This window comes from Anser cygnoides, chromosome 9 (assembly GCF_040182565.1).
Source record: "Anser cygnoides isolate HZ-2024a breed goose chromosome 9, Taihu_goose_T2T_genome, whole genome shotgun sequence".
In the NCBI taxonomy this organism is placed as follows: Eukaryota; Metazoa; Chordata; class Aves; order Anseriformes; family Anatidae; genus Anser; species Anser cygnoides.
In genome coordinates, this window is record NC_089881.1 from 26332755 (window position 1) to 26350857 (window position 18103).

An 18103-nucleotide genomic window follows, 5' to 3' on the forward strand; every position below is an offset into this window, starting at 1 on the left:
ATTATTCTAATTTAATAAAACCATAGCTAAGGCAGAGAGCAGACTCATTCTGGCTAATGACAGACTTCGATTTGTTTGTGCTTCTTGTTATAGATTTTTCCTAATTACAAGCATTTTTCAGAGGCAGTTGAAAAAAATAAATGAGCAGCTGGTTTGGATGTGCGACCTATTATTGTATTTACTAGAGCTGTGGAAAAAGTATTACATTCACAGTAGGACTGTTTTGAACAGAGGAGGGCAGAAAGGATGTTTTCCAGTCGGGAATACATCTCACGTGGCGCCACGGAGCCAGCTGAGCCCCTCCACACCAGCCGCAGCGCTGGATGCGCTGACCCAGCCCCTACGTAGCCACACAGCAACTGGCAAATACTGGGGGAAGCACTCCTGAGGCAAATGCAGGAGTTTTCCAGGGCAGCCAATGCTTTGTACTGTATATACATGCTTGGAAGTCGTGTACAAGCCCTTGTGACCAGGGAGCGAGTTTCTGGCTGTAGGCGGTACCGATACCGAAGCAGACCTTCCTCACCAAATACAGTTCTACTTTTGCAAATCACAGTTTTGGACACCTCTTGCAATGTAGCTCATTAGAAATCATGCACGTTATAAAACTATTGCTAAATGCGCCATTAACTCATCCAAGCCAAAGTCTCTGCATGTTTGATTCATCCTCTGAACAAAGACTGATTTTCCTATGAAAACAAACCACTACATGCTTTTCTTCACCCCTTAGGCAAGATGAATTCTGGAGGATTTTTTTTTTTCCTTATGATAGCATCCTTTATCAGAAAAAGCATTTTAAGACTCAAAACAAAAGAGAAACAGATTAGGAGCCTATGATATTTTCTAGGGCAATCTGGAAAAAGTTGTATTTAAGTCAAACATTCTCCATTGGCAACGTGTTGTAAAAGGGCTATAACCTCAGAAAAGCCAGCCAAAACTTAGAAAGGCTGCCTCTTATCTGCCCTAGTTTTTGCAGAACAGCAAAGAAACACGGCAGCATGATTACCAAGATAACGATGTCAGAGTTCCTCCGTGAATTCCCCGGTGCATTGCTGCTTGCTGTAGCGAGGTGCATTAGGTATCTAATAGTTTTTCTAGATACCAAGGTGCAGAGAAAATGCTGAGCATTACATAAAGGAAGAAACTTGATAGACTTTCGTGCATGCATTACAGTCGCGAGTCAGCTATTGATTGTGGGGAAAAAGCCTGCCAGTCCTCTGCAGCCAGTGTGGTGGGCGCTGCCCCGCTCGGCTCTGCACTCTCGCTGCGGGACTGTGCGGGGCAGGCGCCGGCACAGCGCTGGGGCTGCTCACCCCGGGCCCGGGTAGGTTTTTGTTATTTGTTATTCATGCAGTTTGCCGGCTGCAGGATGCTGAGAGGATCGAGGTTTTTTTTTGCATCAGGGCCTGCGCCTCCTGCAGGGGAGGCTTCTTCTGAAAAATAAGCCTTCCAATCTTGATTCATGAATTTTTTAGAATGGTTCATTTAAAAGGAGAACTAATTCCAGCATGGTTGGCCATGCAGGGCTTTTCTGATAGAAACGTGGAGGCAGGGTAGCTGGAGGGAGGGCAGGAGGCAGCTGAAGGGCAGGCTGGTGCTCTCCTCTGGCCGTGACCCGCTTTGACATGGCACAAGGAACGTCACTTGCCCCACTTCGGTAAACAGGGACAATCAGAATTAGCTGTCCTCCCAGAACACAGAGATGTAGAAATGAGAAGGGCTGTAAAAGAGCTAGGCCTCTTGTAGCGGGCCACTTCAACATCCAATATTTGTTCTATTACACAAGAATTAAGAGCTGCAAACGAAGAACAAGGTCCATCAGCGGGGGTGCACCGAGGAAAGCCGCAGCACCACGCGCCGGGGGCTCGAGCAGGGCGCAGCTCCCAGCTCCCAGCCCCTCAGCGGGGCAGCGACTCGAGGAGGAGGAGGAGAACCTGGAAGGCCACTCTGAGGGCACACAAGCAGCGTTAGAGCTCATTCAAATCATCCTTGGGTGTCCTTCAAGTTACGTGTAGCCAAATTCTTTGTTATTTTTTTTTTCTCTGGAGACCGTGCTTGGACATCAGGTGCCTCTGCTGCCAGCTCCGGAGAGGGCCGGAGGGCCCGGCCGGCAGCACGGGCTGCGGTGCGGCTCTCCCCCGAGTCGTTCTGGAGAGCAAGAGATCCCCCTTCCTCCCTGCAGCACCCGGAGCACTCGAGCTGCCGCGCGAGGCAGGGCCGCAGCGGGCAGGAAGCAGCTTCACGCCGCGTGTGGAGGCCTCTGCGACTGCTGTGCCCGACCACAACTGGTTTACGGCTATTTTCTCCTCACTTACACGGAAGAGCCTGACATCCAGGGCAGCCAGCCTGGTCAGGACGGCAGCACCGTGGGGTTTCTGAACCCGATTAACGAGGTCAGTTTCAGAGACAAACGCGGTGTTTAACTGGTGAGGCAAATAGGCATTATTTCGTGTGTCTGAGGAGCCTTTTGCATCCGTGCTCTCATCACCCTCCTCAGCACCTCCAGGACCTGCAGCATTCATCTGCTGAGCCTACCAGCCCTGACAATGCATTATTAATGCCGGAAACTGCTTTGTGCTACGCGCCTGAAACCACTCTGACCTGTGATTACAGCCGGTGGAAAAACAGCCAGCTCTCGCTGCCGGAGAGACAACTCCCTCCTGTAACGTGAAGTCACAGGGCGAGCCGAGCAGCAAGGCAAAGCAACCTGGCAGGAAAGGGGGCCTTTGTCCTTTGCTGCTCTTTGATCTCCCTGCAATCCAGGTGAAGGAATTTGCTTACATCCATATAGGGCTTTTTATTTATTTTATAGCAGATCATTTTTGTTATTTAAACAATAACCAAGGGCTTTACTCTCTGCGTGGCTGGCAACCACACCTGCATGTGCCCATCCTCGCAGTGATGTAAGAAATGCCGTTTGGGCTGTACACTTGTGGTTCCCACAGTCCAAAACCACATTTCGGAGTCATTTCCCTCCCTGCCACAACCCCTGGGTTTCTGCTCCGCCGAGGGCTTGGCAGGGCCCCAGGCCCCAGGCTGGGAGCTGCAGGCGCTGCCGCTGTGCGCAGCTCCCGCGTTGTGCCGGGTGGGCGGCCCCAGGAGCAGGGAGCTGAGCTGCGCACGCACGGTGACCCCGGAGGTTTCACGGGCGGACAAAGCTGTTTTTACTCTAGAAAAAAATCCAAGTTGGTTCTCAGAGGCTGAGAAAAGCCGTCCATAAAAGTTCCTGTTTTATCTGAACTTTTGGCCATTCACACCAGAGCCTTTGTTTACATTTAATAACCTTTTTATTTATAAATGCTCTTTCCTCCACAGTTTGCCGCTCTGGAGAAACAGATGCTCTGCACAAATAGCTTTGCAAACAGTGCCATATCTGCTCGGCTAAGTTATCTCCCTGACCCCGGACACATGTCTGCTCAATAACTGATGACTCTTTCTCCTCCTGGAATGCTGCTCAGATTCCTCGGGTGCACGGAAGGCAGGAAAGCGGCCGGCGCTCTGAATTTTAATTGGAGCTGATAGATAAGGGAACCAGAGGGAGCGCGAGGGCGAGGTCCAGCAGGAAGCACTCCTCTGTGCTGCTCGCTGCTGCTTTCTCTGCGGCCGCCCAGGGCTGGACGGGGCCCTCGCGGCGCTGCTGCTCCTCGCTCAGGTGCAGCCGTGCCGGGGCTGCAGCCCTGCCCTCGCTGCCGCCGCTCCCCGGGGACCTGCAGGGAGGCGTGGGGAAAATCCCGACAGCCTGCTGCAGGCCCGTGGCAGCTCCGCCTCAGAGACCTGTTACATTTGATGATTAAAATCGGAGCTGGTCAAAAACTCGGTATTTCTGTTCCATGGGAAATTGTGACATATTTTGAAATGAGCTGTGAATTTCCAGCATTCAGATTTGCTATTCAGTAGGTTGAGTCAAAATATTAATTTTTTCGCATTGAATGGTGTTAAAACAAAAAATGCTAGAACATGGCAGCATTTCAAGATGTTGACAACATTTCATGCCAAAATGTTCCTGTAAATAGGGAAGACTAGACAAAGTATGCCATATTACTCCATAAAAGTAACCTAGGATCATCAGCAAAACCAACAGGAAATAAAAGCCCTCCCATCCACCACTTCATTCTAGACTGGAAGTCTTATCTCCGGAATTTTCCTTATTTAACCCTCTTTCTAAAAGACTGAAAATTTTCATGACTTTTTTTTTTTAAAAAAAAAAAAAAGACCCGTACAGTTTTGCAGAATGATCTACAAGTATTTTTCCTATCACATGGTGTTTACTCCCGTGCTAGCTGTGGTCCCTGACAAGAGATGGCAAGGCTGGGATTCAGCCTAGCTGGGAAAAAAAAAAAAAAAAAACAATAAAAACATAATCAGAGCAGCTCCTTCCCAGGCCAGGTTTAATACAACTGGCCCAGGCGGTTAGGCCATTCCCATGCCGAAGTTAAGATGTCCTTCAAGCAGCTAGGAGAGCACCAGCCTCTTGGGCAGAGCGAGTAGGGTGGTCTCTTCTTCCCTGAAAAATGTATCACATATTTTTATTTTTATTTTTATTTTTATTTTTATTTTTATTTTTATTTTTATTTTTATTTTTATTTTTATTTTTATTTTGTATTTTATCACATTGATTCTGCATGCATTTAATGTCCAACGTGCTACAGGAGTGCAGCTCTGACTGAGCTCTGGCATTTACTGCGCAGTTCCGCACAACGAAGAAGAGCAAACCACCTTCTTGCTGCTGCTGCAGGGTGGCACTTACGGCACCCCGGGGTCCGGAGGGTGCTGAGCAGAGCTGGGGACCTGGCCGTCACCTCAGGGGGGCTGCCCCGCGCTCGGGCAGCCTGGGGCTGCTCGTGCCGTGCGTTACCTTCCCGACACCCACAGTGAACGAAGCCCGTGTGCCCCTGCACCCCGCGCCACCCCAGCTCTGCCCGGGCCCAGCACCCCACAGCCGCCCCATCGGCAGGTGCTGCCCGTCCTCCTCCAGCGGGGGAAGCTCACGGGCTAATTAAAACATAAACTCGGCTCCTGCAGCCTCTGTGACCCGGCACACATCTGACAAAGCAACAATTAATTAAAGCAAATCCCCACATGATTTGCAAACAATCTTTTTTTTTTTTTTTTGATTACAGTGCGTCGCCCACCAGAGTAGTGTGTTTAAAGGCTTGTACGACACCGGGGCCGTTCCCCACCGGCCAGGGAACCTCGGGAGCCCACCACAGTTGCCACAAATCCTTTCTAACCTTGCAGGCACATTCCCAGACCAAGCCCGTCAGGACAATCGAGCGCCTGCACACAGTGGCGATGCCTGCGGGGGCTCAGGCGCCGCAGGGCCCGCGGTGCCTGCAGGATCCGGCCCTGCACTGCGGGAGCACGGCACCGCCACAGCCGAGCCGGCTCCATGCCCATGGTGGGGCCACCTCCACGCTCCTCTTGCTGCTGGTTACACGTGGACGGCGAACACCAGCAGCTTCCCGGTGAGAGGTGTTGGAGCAGCGTGGGGGGCGCAGGGCCGCCAGTGGGATGTCCAGCATGGTTCTAAGGCTCATCTCCCCCTCTTCTTCTGCAGAGAGGTGTGAACACGGCCATACTTTAGCCCTAATTAAACCCATCCCAACATATGCACTGCCACCAAGTGACCTGTGAGACGTTGGGCACGCTCCCGGTACGCGCCCTCCTCGCAGAAACAATGCGATTAATTACGAAGTGAGAAGCCGTCACGCGTGGAGGCTGCGCAGATGCCCCGTGCCTCGCGGGGAGAGAGCTGGGCCCGCCTCGGCGCTGGGAGCGGGCATGACCCAGTGCCCGCAGTGCTGACCAGGGGACACGCGGCACGGGGACCCCGCCGGTGGCTCCGGGGGCTCTCAGGGCCCTGTGGGCCCATGGGTGCGGGCAGCGGGCGCGGGGTGCGCCGAGCACAGGGCGCGAGATGTTCCTGCGTGCTGCGCGGGGACGGGCTTGGCAGGCGCTGCGCCTCGCAGAAACACATTACCAATTTGGCAAGGTACATTGCTTTTCAGACATGAAGAGACACGAAATTGTTGACACATTTCTTCCTGTTCCCATTCAAAACTGAACTGCAAGTGGTGCTGCTAGAAAATCATGTGCCTTGTTTAACAGATTTCTTTCCAGAATGAGTACTCATCTCAGAAGGGTAAGGCATCGGGGACTAAAAATTAATAAATATTCTGTTTTGCTGGGAGGACTGTCACAGCATGCTTGAAACAAGGTGCCAAATTCTTCGCTGATTCCTGCCCTTTAGTGGCCTGAATTGATGCCACTTGAAAAACAAGAGGCTTAAGTGTCACCTCGATTTGTGCCATTATTGGTATCTAAGCTACGGGGGATGAATTTACGAACGAAAAACAAGAAAGCACGACCAGCCACCCTTGGTGGATACCTTCAAACTGCAGCACTACACATCATTGTCAGGGGCTGGAAATAAAAAGAGGAGACAAGCGAAAGGTGGGTGGGGGATGTGTCCGGTGGTGGCGGCCGGGGAGTGGGGTCTGTGGGCAGGGGGCACGGGCAGCGCCGGGGCCGGGGGGCGGGAGCTGGCACCAGGAGCAGGGCACCCAGAGGGGCAGCTCAGGGAGCTGCTGAGACAGGGCGAAATGCACAGGGCCAGAAAATAAACCGGGAGCTAGCCAGGCCTGCATCCTAGCGCTGAATATGAAATTATTCATAAGAGGCATGTGAAAAGCAGAGTGAGGATCTGTCGTTCTCTGATGTTCGGTGCTGCCCATGGGACATCGCCCGCGTGTTGGGGCATCTCCAGGCACGGCACCAGCCCCGTCCTGCCCCGGCCCGCCGGGCGAAGAGGCAGCGCTGGCCCCGCGGCAGCGCCCAGCAGCCCCCACCGAGCTCGCTCTGAGCCCTGGGGGCTGGCGGGGGCCACGAGGCCGCCCCGGCTGCCGAAGGGCCGTGGGGAGCAGGTCTCCTGCCGGTCTGTCAACGGCAAGCCATCGGCTGCCGGTGACCAAGTGCTGCCCGCATCTGTTGGGCAGGGAGATGCGTGCGTGTGCGGACTGGCAGCTGGGTTAGGTTTGGCTGCCCTGAAAGCAGAGCAAAGACTGAATTCCTGAGAAGGAAAACAGATTGGGAAATAGGAGATTGCCCAATATACCAACCGGTGAGTCACAGGGCTCGCCAGCAGCAAGTGTTGTGTTCGACTCGTGCACGCGCGGGGGGCTGGTTGCTGCCTGGGAAGTGACCGGGACAAAGCCGAGCCATGGCTTTGCCGGTGGGCGCAGGCACGCCAGGCCCCTCGCACGCCAGGCCCCTCGCACACCGAGCTGTCCCCGTGTGCAGTGGCCCTGGGACACGGCGGCAGGCGGGGTGACAGCGAGGGAGGTGAGTGGGTGCATGGGTGCCGTGTTTGCCCGGGCTGCTCCAGCACTTACACTAACCAACCAGAGACTCGCGGCGGTCACTTCGTTATTGTCATTAAGGCGTTTATTGCCGAGTGTCAGCGCGCAGAAGGCTCCCTCACACGGCTGGCCAATATCCACGTTTGCCAACAGCCGGTCCTTTCGCCTACCCGAGGTCCCGCCAAAGGAAAACAACCCGGGTCAGTCTGAGCGTGCTGGGTGCTAAAGTTCAGCCGCCGAGGTAGCTCTGAGCACAAACGCACGGAGCCTGCGCCGCGGCACGAGCCACGTGGGAAGCACAGGCTGCAGAGCCCCGGGCAGCCGAGGCAGCACGTGGGCCAGCACCCGCGCACAGCTCGGGGGTGCTGACGGGTGCTCAGCAGCCAGCACCCCGCGCAGCCCCTCTGGGCAGCCCTGCGGGAGGTGCCTGGCACCGGCTCTCGGAGGGAAGGGCCGGCAGGGCCCCGTGGCTGCTCCAAGGCAGGAGGACACGAGGCCCCGTGGCTTCCCCGCCGCACACCGGCAGCGCCAAGCCCCGGGGAAACGAGCAGCGGCTTGGCACGGAGGGCTTGTGCCCCAGTTTCTCCCCATGATAAACAAAGCGGCACTTCTTACACCCACTCTGCAAATACTTTTTTTTTTTTTTTCTTTCTGTTTCTGACTGCCAAGGCATTTGGCAGCTGAGAGCCATTTCCTGGAGCCTGCCGGGTGCCCGGTGGCTGGTGGCAGGGGCCGTTGGGCGTGCAAGGGGAGCAGATGCCGGCCACAGACAGCAACGGGAGCGTGCATGGGTGCTGCTGCAGCTCTGTGCCCACGGGGCATGGGGATGGACCTGCAGCCAAACCGGAGTGCTCAGTGTTAGCCACGGAAAGAGGAAGGGAATGATTTAAGGCTTCAGAAAAATAATAAAAAAATAATAATAAAGGCAAGAATGAGTGGTTTTCATTTACAGCTCAAAATGCGTCATGCTTCTTCTCTGGAAAAAAGGCCAACAAACTGTGGGAGGCCAGAGAAGAGCGGGAGAAGGCTGAAAGACAGCGGGGAGCCCGAGCAGGGGAAGGCCAAAGGGGAGAGGGAGGCCAGAAAGGTGGTGGGTAATGAAGGGGAGGAGGGGGCTCATTGAGAGGGGGAGGCCAAAAGAAGTGAAGACCAAGAAAATGGAAGGATGAGAAAAAAAAAAAAAGCAAGGCCAAAAAAGACTGGGAGGCTGAAAAAGAGTGGGACGCTGGAAAAAAGCGGGGGATGAAGAAAACAGCTGGAGGCCGAAAGAAAAAGTGGAGGCCAACAGGCAGTGCTGAAGAGCAGGACGGGGGGAGGCAGAGCCCGGAGGCCTCTCAGCGCCCCCACCAGCGCTGGGGCCAGCCCAAAGCCGGGGTGCTGCGGGCTGCCGGGCGCTGGGGCGGCTGCTGGGCGCCCGCAGGTGAGCAGACGGGGGCACGTCGCCGGCCGGAGCGCAGGAAGCTGCGCTGGGGAGGGAGGGGGTGGCTGAGCTCTGCAAGGCCTGCCAGCCACCTGGGGCAGCCCTGCGGACGGGGACGGGCCTTAACCCCAGCGCTGGGGAGGGGAGGGCGCAGAGGTGCCCAGAGCCACCCGAGCCCCTTGCACCTCACTGCACCGCACGCCGGCAGCCCGGGCCGTGCCCACCTGCAGCTGCAGGCGGATCCGTGCCCCTTGTGCTCCAGCCCCTGCCACCTCCGCCATGGCCAGGGAAGCTGTGCCCAATTTCTGGGTTACTTCGGATAAATGATGAAGCTGCTTGATCTGCAAGTTCCCCGCTCAGTTATTGAACTCAGGGACAGAGCTGTAGGTGCAATTAAAAGCTGTTCAGTTTTAGGCTGTATTAGATTTTCTGTGTTCAGAAATCCTAGGAAGTGCGTGCCCTTAGCAAGAATATAATAGGTAAACGACAACAAACATTTTCTCAAATGGTTTTGGCAAATTCCCTAATGTATGCACTTACTCTCGCCTATCTACTTAAGTGATAAATTCCTAATTCTGGCTTTTCTCCAAGCAGTTTAAGCTGGCATGTTTAAGTCGAGCTCCAGAATTTTCTTTATAAGTAGTAAAGACCAAAGCAATTCTCTACAACATGCGCCGAGTGTTAGCTGCATCTCCAGGAGGTTTTCCGTGCGTTGGCTGAGCGGGAATGCTGAAGAGCCTCCCGGTGGCAGCACGCCTCCCAGTTTCAACTTATGGAAAATGAGAACAGGGTAACGCTGTAAGTTACAGACTTTATGGATAATATGCACTGAAAATCAAAACAAAAAAATACAAAAAAAGAAAAAAACAGTGGCGGGATGGCGGCAGGACAGTGGCAGGATGGTGGCAGGACGGTGGCAGCCCCTGCAGAGCCCCTGGTGCCCCGGGCAGGGCAGGCGTGGCTCCAGGAGCACCAGCGTCACCGGGTGCATTGCATCCCCATACAAACTCCTCACCTTGCCTCAGTGGGGTCTTCCACCCACCAGCGAGGGTTGCTCATTAAGGAATACGTGTAAATATTTCTCTTGTCACTTGCATCTAGACATTTTGTCAGTAAAGTGAGAGTGTCAGGACAGACAGCATCGCTGCTGCCGCTGCAGTGTCCCGGTGCGCTGCCCACCTCCAGCTGGTTCATCTCCATCTGCACACCCACCGCGGTGCCATCGGAGAGCCCGCAGTTGGCTCAAGCCCCGGCGCTCGCTAATGACTGACTCATCGGCACCATCGCCGCCTGACTCACCAGCCCATGGCACTCAGCTGCCGGGTCCCTGCGCTCGCGGTGCCGCCCCGAGGTGCTGCTGCCCCTCCGAGCGCTGCTGGGGCAGGGGCACCCCACAGCCCCGAAGGCCCCCAGGCAGCTCTCGCAGCCCAGCAGGAGCACGTTCTGCCTGCAGCAGCACGGCGCTCCCCCGGGCTGTGTGCTCCCAGCCCCGGTGCTGCACGAGTGGGCGCACGTCCCCGCGAGGGGGTCACCTTCCCCACGCACCGTGCAGCTGCTTCTCTGCCTGTGGGCAGTCTGTGGGTTTGTGGGAAGCACGGCTGCTGAAGGAGCCTCTTTGGCACAAGCAGGATTTGGGGTGGAAGCGCCCGAGGACAGCACTGCCAAAGAGCCAAGCGCTGCCAGCCCCAGCACGTGGCTGCCTGCGGGGCGCGGGCACCCGGCGAGGGCTGCCGAAGTGCCGGCAGCCGCGGTTTGACAGCTCCTGCCTCCGCTCCCCGAACAGCGCCACTCAGCAGCCCTCCCCCGGGTGCAGGCAGCCTGGTGGCCCCGGGCACCTCGCTGGCACCACCAGGCTGGCACCCACATGAGCTTTGTCACCACACGAGCTTCATACCACCGTTGCACCCGCGTGCAGTGCCTGCCACCCGCTGCTCCAGCACATTTGTGCTTCCTCCTCTGCTCGCTGTCCAGTCTCGAGACTAAACCCAAACAGACGGCTTCTGAGTCGGCCCTATAAAATGTCATTAAGGCACAGGCTGCAGGGAAAGCACGGAGCTCTCGAAACAGGCCACTCCAAGCTGCAACCAAAAGATGAATAGAAATAATTTCATTGAAGACTAAATGGAAATTCCACTGCAGCAGCTACTAGAAAACCAGCACCAGCTGAAGAGGAGCGCTATGGCCGGGCACGTTACCATCCTGGCACGTTACAGCCTCTGTAATTTCCTTGTAGCCTGTAGGCCTCTTGGCTTTTAGTGTGCCAGTCCTGCTGGAAAGCAAGGGGCCGTCCTGCCTCGGCAGCGTGCGTGCATGCACCCGCACCGGGCGAGCTGCTGCAGCCCCCGCGGCGGCTGGCGAGGCGCGGGGCTCCTGCCGGCGGGCGTCCCACGCGCACGGCGCTTCGGTTCCACCCGGCCACGGCCCACGCGGCCCTGGCAGCATCCGCAGAGCCGCTGCACAGGGCTTGTCGGAACGGGATCTTGTGAGCGAGCCACGGCTCAGCGGTGCGCAGGGCGGTGGCAGTCGGTGTCGCTCCACTCTCACCGCAGGCAGCCGGTGCCCGCGGTGCTGCTGGCTGCGGAGCTCGCAGCGATCGCTTGGCAAAGCCGGTCGGAGTTCAGGACAGCACAGGTAGAAGTGAAACACAGCCCCGGGGCTTGCCCCACGCTTTAATGATGCATGTTCACAAACAGCACAAGGTTGTTTTATCACATGGATACAGCTAAAGAGATTAATATACCTAAAGGGATTAATATACCTGGTTTTAGGAAAAATTAATGGAGCAATTAATTGTCCAAGTGACCTGAGGAGGGGATGCTGAGAGAAGCAAAGCAGCTCCCATAGCCAGCTTTATCAGGCAGGGTAGATTCAGATTAGTTCCCCCAAACTCCCCTCCATGCTCCTTTCTGTTCTGTATCTGCAGCTCTATTTTCGGAGGAAAGTTTCAACCCAGCACAGATGTTCAGAACCGGGTTTCATGCAGCAACAATCTTTTCACATCATTCTGCTTTTTGCACTCCAGATTACTAATGCAGGAAGAGCTGCAGCCAGAGCTGGCTGTCAGTGGCTGGAATGACACACCGAATACATTTTCCCCCTTGGATGAGTGCTGCGGGTGCCGGCAGGCCCGTGATACACTCAGAGCCACCTTCACAAGCGCCTCCTGCATCCCTCTTCGACCAGACCACCTCTGGAGCGCTGTGACACAAGGAGGCCACCACCAGACACACTGGGCTGGGCTCCGGCAGCGCCCGGTGCCCCCCGGCCCAGCAGCGAGTCCCTTCTCCATCCACTTCCGCGGCAGTGAGCGGGTGCTGGGCTGGGGGCGCAGGGACACCCAACCCCGCGGTGCTGCCCCAGCCTCGCCCAAGTGCTTCGAAGAGCAGCCCGAGGTAGCACTACACACCGATGGCGGGTGCACACACCGCACCGGGGTGCCCTGGTACCTGCAGGCACCATTCCGCCCCGACCCGCACTGCTGCGGCCCCAGGAGTGAGCACTGGGCTCGTGTGTGTGCACGGCGCAGAAAATGCATCGGTGGCAGCTTGCAGAGACCCCTCTGCAGGTTCAAGGAGCTGCCCGAGTGCAGAAGTGAGAAGGTATTGCTGTGCTCCCAAGAACTCTCCCTGTTTTGCACTACCATCCATTTTGCAGCCTTGCTAAGAAACAAGCGAGGTGTGGGTGGTCAGGATCACACGCGACAGCCTGCGATAGCACTGCAGGATGGGGCCTGGGCCTCGGGGCCGGGAGCAGCCGGCAGCTGGGGAAGTTACCGAGGAGCTGGCGTCAGGGCAACAAACCTGGGAGAGAACCAAGGGAAGCCCTGGGAGGGGGATGCTTTCCTAACCCAGGAGAGACCCTGGCCAGTTCCCGGGTGCTCGGCACCGCTGCCTGCACGGGGCCGGATGGTGCTGCCCGTGCCGGCTCGCGGCACCGTGCCCCGCGCGGCCAGCCCCGCAGGCCGGGAGCGCAGCGGCTCTCAGTGGCTGACTCCGGTTTTTATCCTCCGCTAACGAGAGCGCTGACTGAGGGAGCTGGGTACCGAGCCAGGCCTCTCCTCACGCTCCCTTTAATGATTTCAACACTTCTCGCACTTGCACTGCGGTGAGTTCAGCAGCCACGGAAGGCGGGAGCAAGCCGGGAGCTTGCAGGCCCAGGAGCCCGGCACAGCTCCAGCCCGCCCGGGCTCAGCGCGCCCTTTGCACGCTGCCAGCACCTCTCGGCGCTGCTGCACGGCGCTGGGGCGCTGGTGGCCCTCGGGGCACCCTGTGCAGAAGAAAATCTCCTTCTGGTGCTTGCCTTTCTTCCGCACAGGGATGGCACCAAGCTGCAGGACACGGAGGCCTATCTGTGACCTTACCAAGCCGACCAGCTCGGCTGGGCCCCCCCTCAGCACAGGTCAGCCGGCTGCAGCACGAGTTCCCCCTGGCTCTGCGTGCTGTTAGTACTAACAATAAGGTACACAGCTCGTTTAGTATAAAGCGTTTAAAAGGCAGCAATACCTGAGAGGAAGGTAGAAAATGCAAACTTCCTTTTCCTGGACTAGAGGTATGCATTTAGAAGAGAAAAACGAGAAGTGGGTGGACAAGGCAATTAGCAACACTGCTCTGCAGAAGGGTTGGCTTGGTTTGGTTTTGTTTTCCTTAAGCTGAGTTTTGCAATCCCCCCGTGCTGTGCCAAGGCCACGAGGCAGGCCGGGCTGCTCGCGGGGCTACGCGCCTGCAGGAGGAGCAGCCCCACAGCCCGCGGCCAGGACGCGCCCGCGCTGGGCAGCCAGCGCCGCCGGGGCACCGCGGCCTAGGGCTGATGGCTGCACCGAGGGGCGAGCAAAGGGAAAGTCGTTCTGTTCTGACGAGATGCTTTTTCTCGTGCAGATGCTGCTCTCCAGCACCAGCACCCCACCTCCCTCCTGGCCCAGCACCCCTGGCCATCTCCCAAACGCCCCGCATCCGGCCCCTGCATTCCCCTGCCCCCAGCCCCAGGGGCGCCCTCCTGAGCACTCAGCTCCTTTGGGAAGTGCCACAGGTGCCTCCCAGCGCTGCCCTCACTTGTCCTTGAATGCACGTGGAAGCAGTCAAAGTGGTTTTGATCTCTCCGTCCCGAAACCTGACGGACAGTCTGCCCCCATCCCAGCCCTCGCAGGGCCCTGCAAGGGAGAGCCCCCCCAGCCCTCGTCACCCCAAGGGGCATCGAACATGCAGCGCTCTGCCACGAGCCGTGTGCTCCCAGAAGAGCTTCACCTGTCTTTTCCCACCCCATAGCTGTCACACTTCCCCTCCTCTATCTGAAGGCGGCCGTTCCCTGTCAGCGACGGACAATTTCCCATTCGTGCCACAGGCAGCCTGCTAAGCCCCGCGACGGGCGAGCCCCCCAGGAGGGGGCTGCTCCATGGGACTGAGAGCACGGCGACGAATGCTTCCCCGTGCCCCGGGGCTCTTGGGGACGGCTGTACCTTTGTCTCCGGTGCGTTCCTGAACCGTCGCTGTGCTTGGTTTCCTCCTGCGGCTTTAGCAGACCTCGCGCCTGGCCCCCCGCAGCCCCGGGCTGAGCGGGGTGCTCGGCCCTAAGACCGAGGGCTCTGGGCGTTGAGCCGAGGAGCGAACGAGGCCGGCAGCACATCTCTGAACGCCTCTTCCGCGAGCTGCTCCCCGGCTCTGCAAACAGCGAACACCGGAGACGGGGCAGCCTTTGTGAGAAGCGGCTCTTCTGGTGTGCCAGAGGTCAAGACACGCACTCAAGGTCAATTTTTTGAATTAAGCCTGTGGGTTTTTCAGTCGCAACTCCGATGAGAGGAGTCATTTATCAGCACGAGCGCAAGGAAGCGGTGTAATGGGGCTCCCTCTAACGTCGGGCCCGGCTGCGCGGCTTTTTAACTTGATATAGAAAAACATAATTGAGAAAGAGAACTTTTATTAGGGCAATTTCACTTTATTTTTCCATACAGCAAGGTCAACTATAGCAGTAATAATAAAATAAGCATAAAAACAAATTGCAGCCCAGGACAGAGTACATAATTTGGAGCAACTACAAGCAAAAAGTAAGTCTGTGATTACATAATAGTAAAACCAAGCACATCTGTCCTTTCAGCAGATGAAAGTTGCGGGGTTGCAAATAAGTGCAACTTATTCATTATTCAGTATGAATACTGGAGAGATCAGATAAAGGAATGGCCCGATCACTTTTTCTTTCCAGCTTTGGCATAAATAATGACAAGGCTTCTTGAATGCTTTCCATTAAAACTGTAAAATTTCATAGTTGGTTTTTTTTTTTCACCTGCTAAAAGAACAGGACCACTACAGCAATAAAAAATAATCACATAACAACTACAGCTACGGTGTGCTGTTTGGTTTGCCTGTTCATGATTTAACTTTTTTGTGAAAGTCAGTATTTGTTTTGAAGAATCTTTTTTGTGAACAATAAACCACTGAAATTGTCAGAAACTGGTTTGAATAGTATATACCTTTAATATATTTTTGATACTTTAAACATGCAGTAGTTTTTGAATAATGTACGGAATATTTGATCCATGATTTCACCTTGATGGTTTGAAGTACCTGCTTTTTTTTCTTTTTTTTTCTTTTTTTTTTTCTTTTTTTTTTTTATTAATGATTTTCAGGCAGATTTGAACCAGTGGAGCTTTTGTCAGTCATGAGATCTTGGAAGGATGGCATATCTTTCCAGCTGAAAAAATCCTGGCAAACTACAAGCTGTCCACATAAAGCAAAGCAACTTTTTTGAAGGGGTATGGAGTGCTAACTCTGTGCCACTTTTGCAAGCAATTTTGTTCAGCCTGTCATTTTATTAGCCTTAACAAAACTCCTTGTAATTATAGACATTTTTATTCAAAATAAGATCTTACTATTATACAGGTTTCTCTCTTTTTTGACTATATACAGAAGTGCAAAAAGTCAACCTTCTCTCTATACGTTCCCACATGCTAAACTGCAGCATAATCAACCCTCAAGAGTTTGCACACACACACTATAATTCTTGTTACGTAAACTTTGAATATTTGGATTATCCACAAAACGTCCCTTGATCTATTGATTATGCAGCTTATTTATAACAAGGCCTGATATTCAGGGATTTCAAAAAATATTTAAACAATATTTTAACATTTGAAATGGATACAGTAGAAAATAAATTTTATTCTAATATCTAGGAACTAGATTTTCTCATAATAACTAATTACAAACAAAATAAATCATCAAAATATTACTCAATTGTCTGCCAGGATTGTTGCGATAGCAACAACTTAACTTCTTACTTAGCAATGATTATATAATTATAAGATATCCATATAAAAGATCTTTGTTCTTTTAATGAAAACTAGACAAGAACTAACAATGACTGACATTCTTACATTGTAATATTAAATCAGTAAAATATAAATCATTTAGTCAACAATAATACGAATATTCATATGACACTACATGTAAATTCAAAACTGAGTATGTTATGAAGAAAACTACTTTTTTTTTGTATTTTGAAAAATTCATCAGTAAACTCTAATAAAACAAAATTCTATAAACTGAAATGGTATTCAACTGGTAATAGAAAATGAAAACAATCTAATAAATGTAAGAAATAAAAACTACACTTTTAACAAGAAAAAAATAAGTAATATTCTATAATGTTAAGTAACTACAATAACATGTGAAGTCACCTATACTTTCTTAACACGATTGAAATTACATTGGTATGGGTTTTAACCCGTAATGTAATAATCTAAGGCTTTAATAGATGTACAGTACAATCAGTAAAATCAACACATCATTCTTATACTATAAAGCATCTCTCTCAAGCATAAAAACTTGCAGTAAACTTGGAAGTATGGAGAGTTCTACAACCGAACTCGCGCTTCTTCCACTCCACGCTATGCTACCAGTGACCTGGCCCCCACTTCAGCACTTTGCTGAACAGAGCAAAAATATCCTTTACTAGCTGCAACATCCAAACCACAAAAAGGAATTCCTTTGGATGAATCCATTCTTAGAACTTGAATGCACATCTATTTTTTTGTTTTTATTTTGTAAAGGCTTTCTAAGGCTATAAGCAGTTAATCTGAACAAAAAAAGTCACATATAAAACTCACCCGAGTATTTAACCCACCCAATTTCTATGCTAATTAACATCTCCATTTTTTCATGTTTTGGTTTGTCATGCATCTGATGTCAGTGCTTCTTTCGTCTTTGTTTAGAGTCACTATTTAATGCGTGACTTTGATGAAGTAAAAGTGAAACCCATCTCTGCAAAGCATTTATAGTCCTTTTGACTTTCGACAGAGGCTATAAATAGAAGCAAAATAAGTTCCTCAAACGTGTGTTACTGTGTCTCAGAAATGGCTTTTCCCTTTCATATATCATGTTATACAGTAAAATACGCATAAATATTACACTATAATGCCTTAAAATAGTTTATATATATGTCCAGTATGGGTTAATTTGTACGGCTAGAATATCTCTCTTGTGCTGTCTAACGTTACTGTAAGGAGTAATTGGCCATTTCTGAGACAGCTTTGGTTTTGAAACAGAATGGTGCCCTTTGACTGATTATACTAGTAAAGTAAGTGAAAATGTGGTTCTGAAAATAACACTGCAGAAATAATACTCTAATCTGATGTACAGTCTATGGCACTTCATGAGAATCCTTAACAACATGGTACTTAAAGCCATTGATGTGCTTTAAAATATACACAGTTGTGGTTTTGCTTGGCACATTCATCTCTGTCAGATACCTCTCTTACCACTTCTTACAATCTATTACATTAAAAATATTACTCTTAAACAAAAATTACTGTGCATGCACGCTCTCATCTATAATGGCAATTTTAAATACAAGGTGCACCTTTGTTATTTGTAAACCTTGAAAGAAATAAACTTACTTTAAAAAATTATATCTTGGTCTACAGACGTACCAATACATAATAGATTTATGGTTACACCATAGTCTGTCTTTTCAAGGTGACATACATGATTATGTAGGAAATAGACTACATATGCATATTCAAATACATATGCATACTTCTGTGCTAGAAAAGATAGACGATGTTGTAGTTTTTAGACAATAAGATCACCTCAGCACAAATATCAATTAAATGTACAAAGTATATAGGCAACAGTGTGCAGTGGATTTCCAAGTTCTTGTTTCATCTCGTTAACATGCAATGTGTGGATGTCTTACTGCTGAGGGAGTTTCCGAGTGTTGCTTGACGGTATATACATTATGGCTAATGAACTTGTCCTTTTCTCAACCCAAACACACTGTCCTTTTCTCCTTAGTTATGATCTGGAAAGGAAAAAAGATAAATCATTTTCAACACTTT

At 52.3% G+C, this 18103-nt stretch overlaps 1 protein-coding gene across 21 annotated transcripts in view; it reads right to left on the minus strand.

Annotated features, from left to right (window-relative positions):
- Positions 1-14671: 14671 nt before the first annotated feature.
- Positions 14672-18103, minus strand: part of MBNL1 (muscleblind like splicing regulator 1) — a 78869-nt gene continuing 75437 nt past the window's right edge. For all 21 annotated transcript variants that reach the window (XM_067002762.1, XM_067002748.1, XM_067002763.1 and 18 more), the window contains one exon: positions 14672-18066. Coding sequence is in view for 1 of the 21 variants with exons in the window: in XM_067002757.1 (XP_066858858.1) it covers positions 18056-18066 (11 nt within the window). In the remaining 20 variants the exon portion in view is untranslated. The remainder of the gene's footprint in view (positions 18067-18103) is intronic.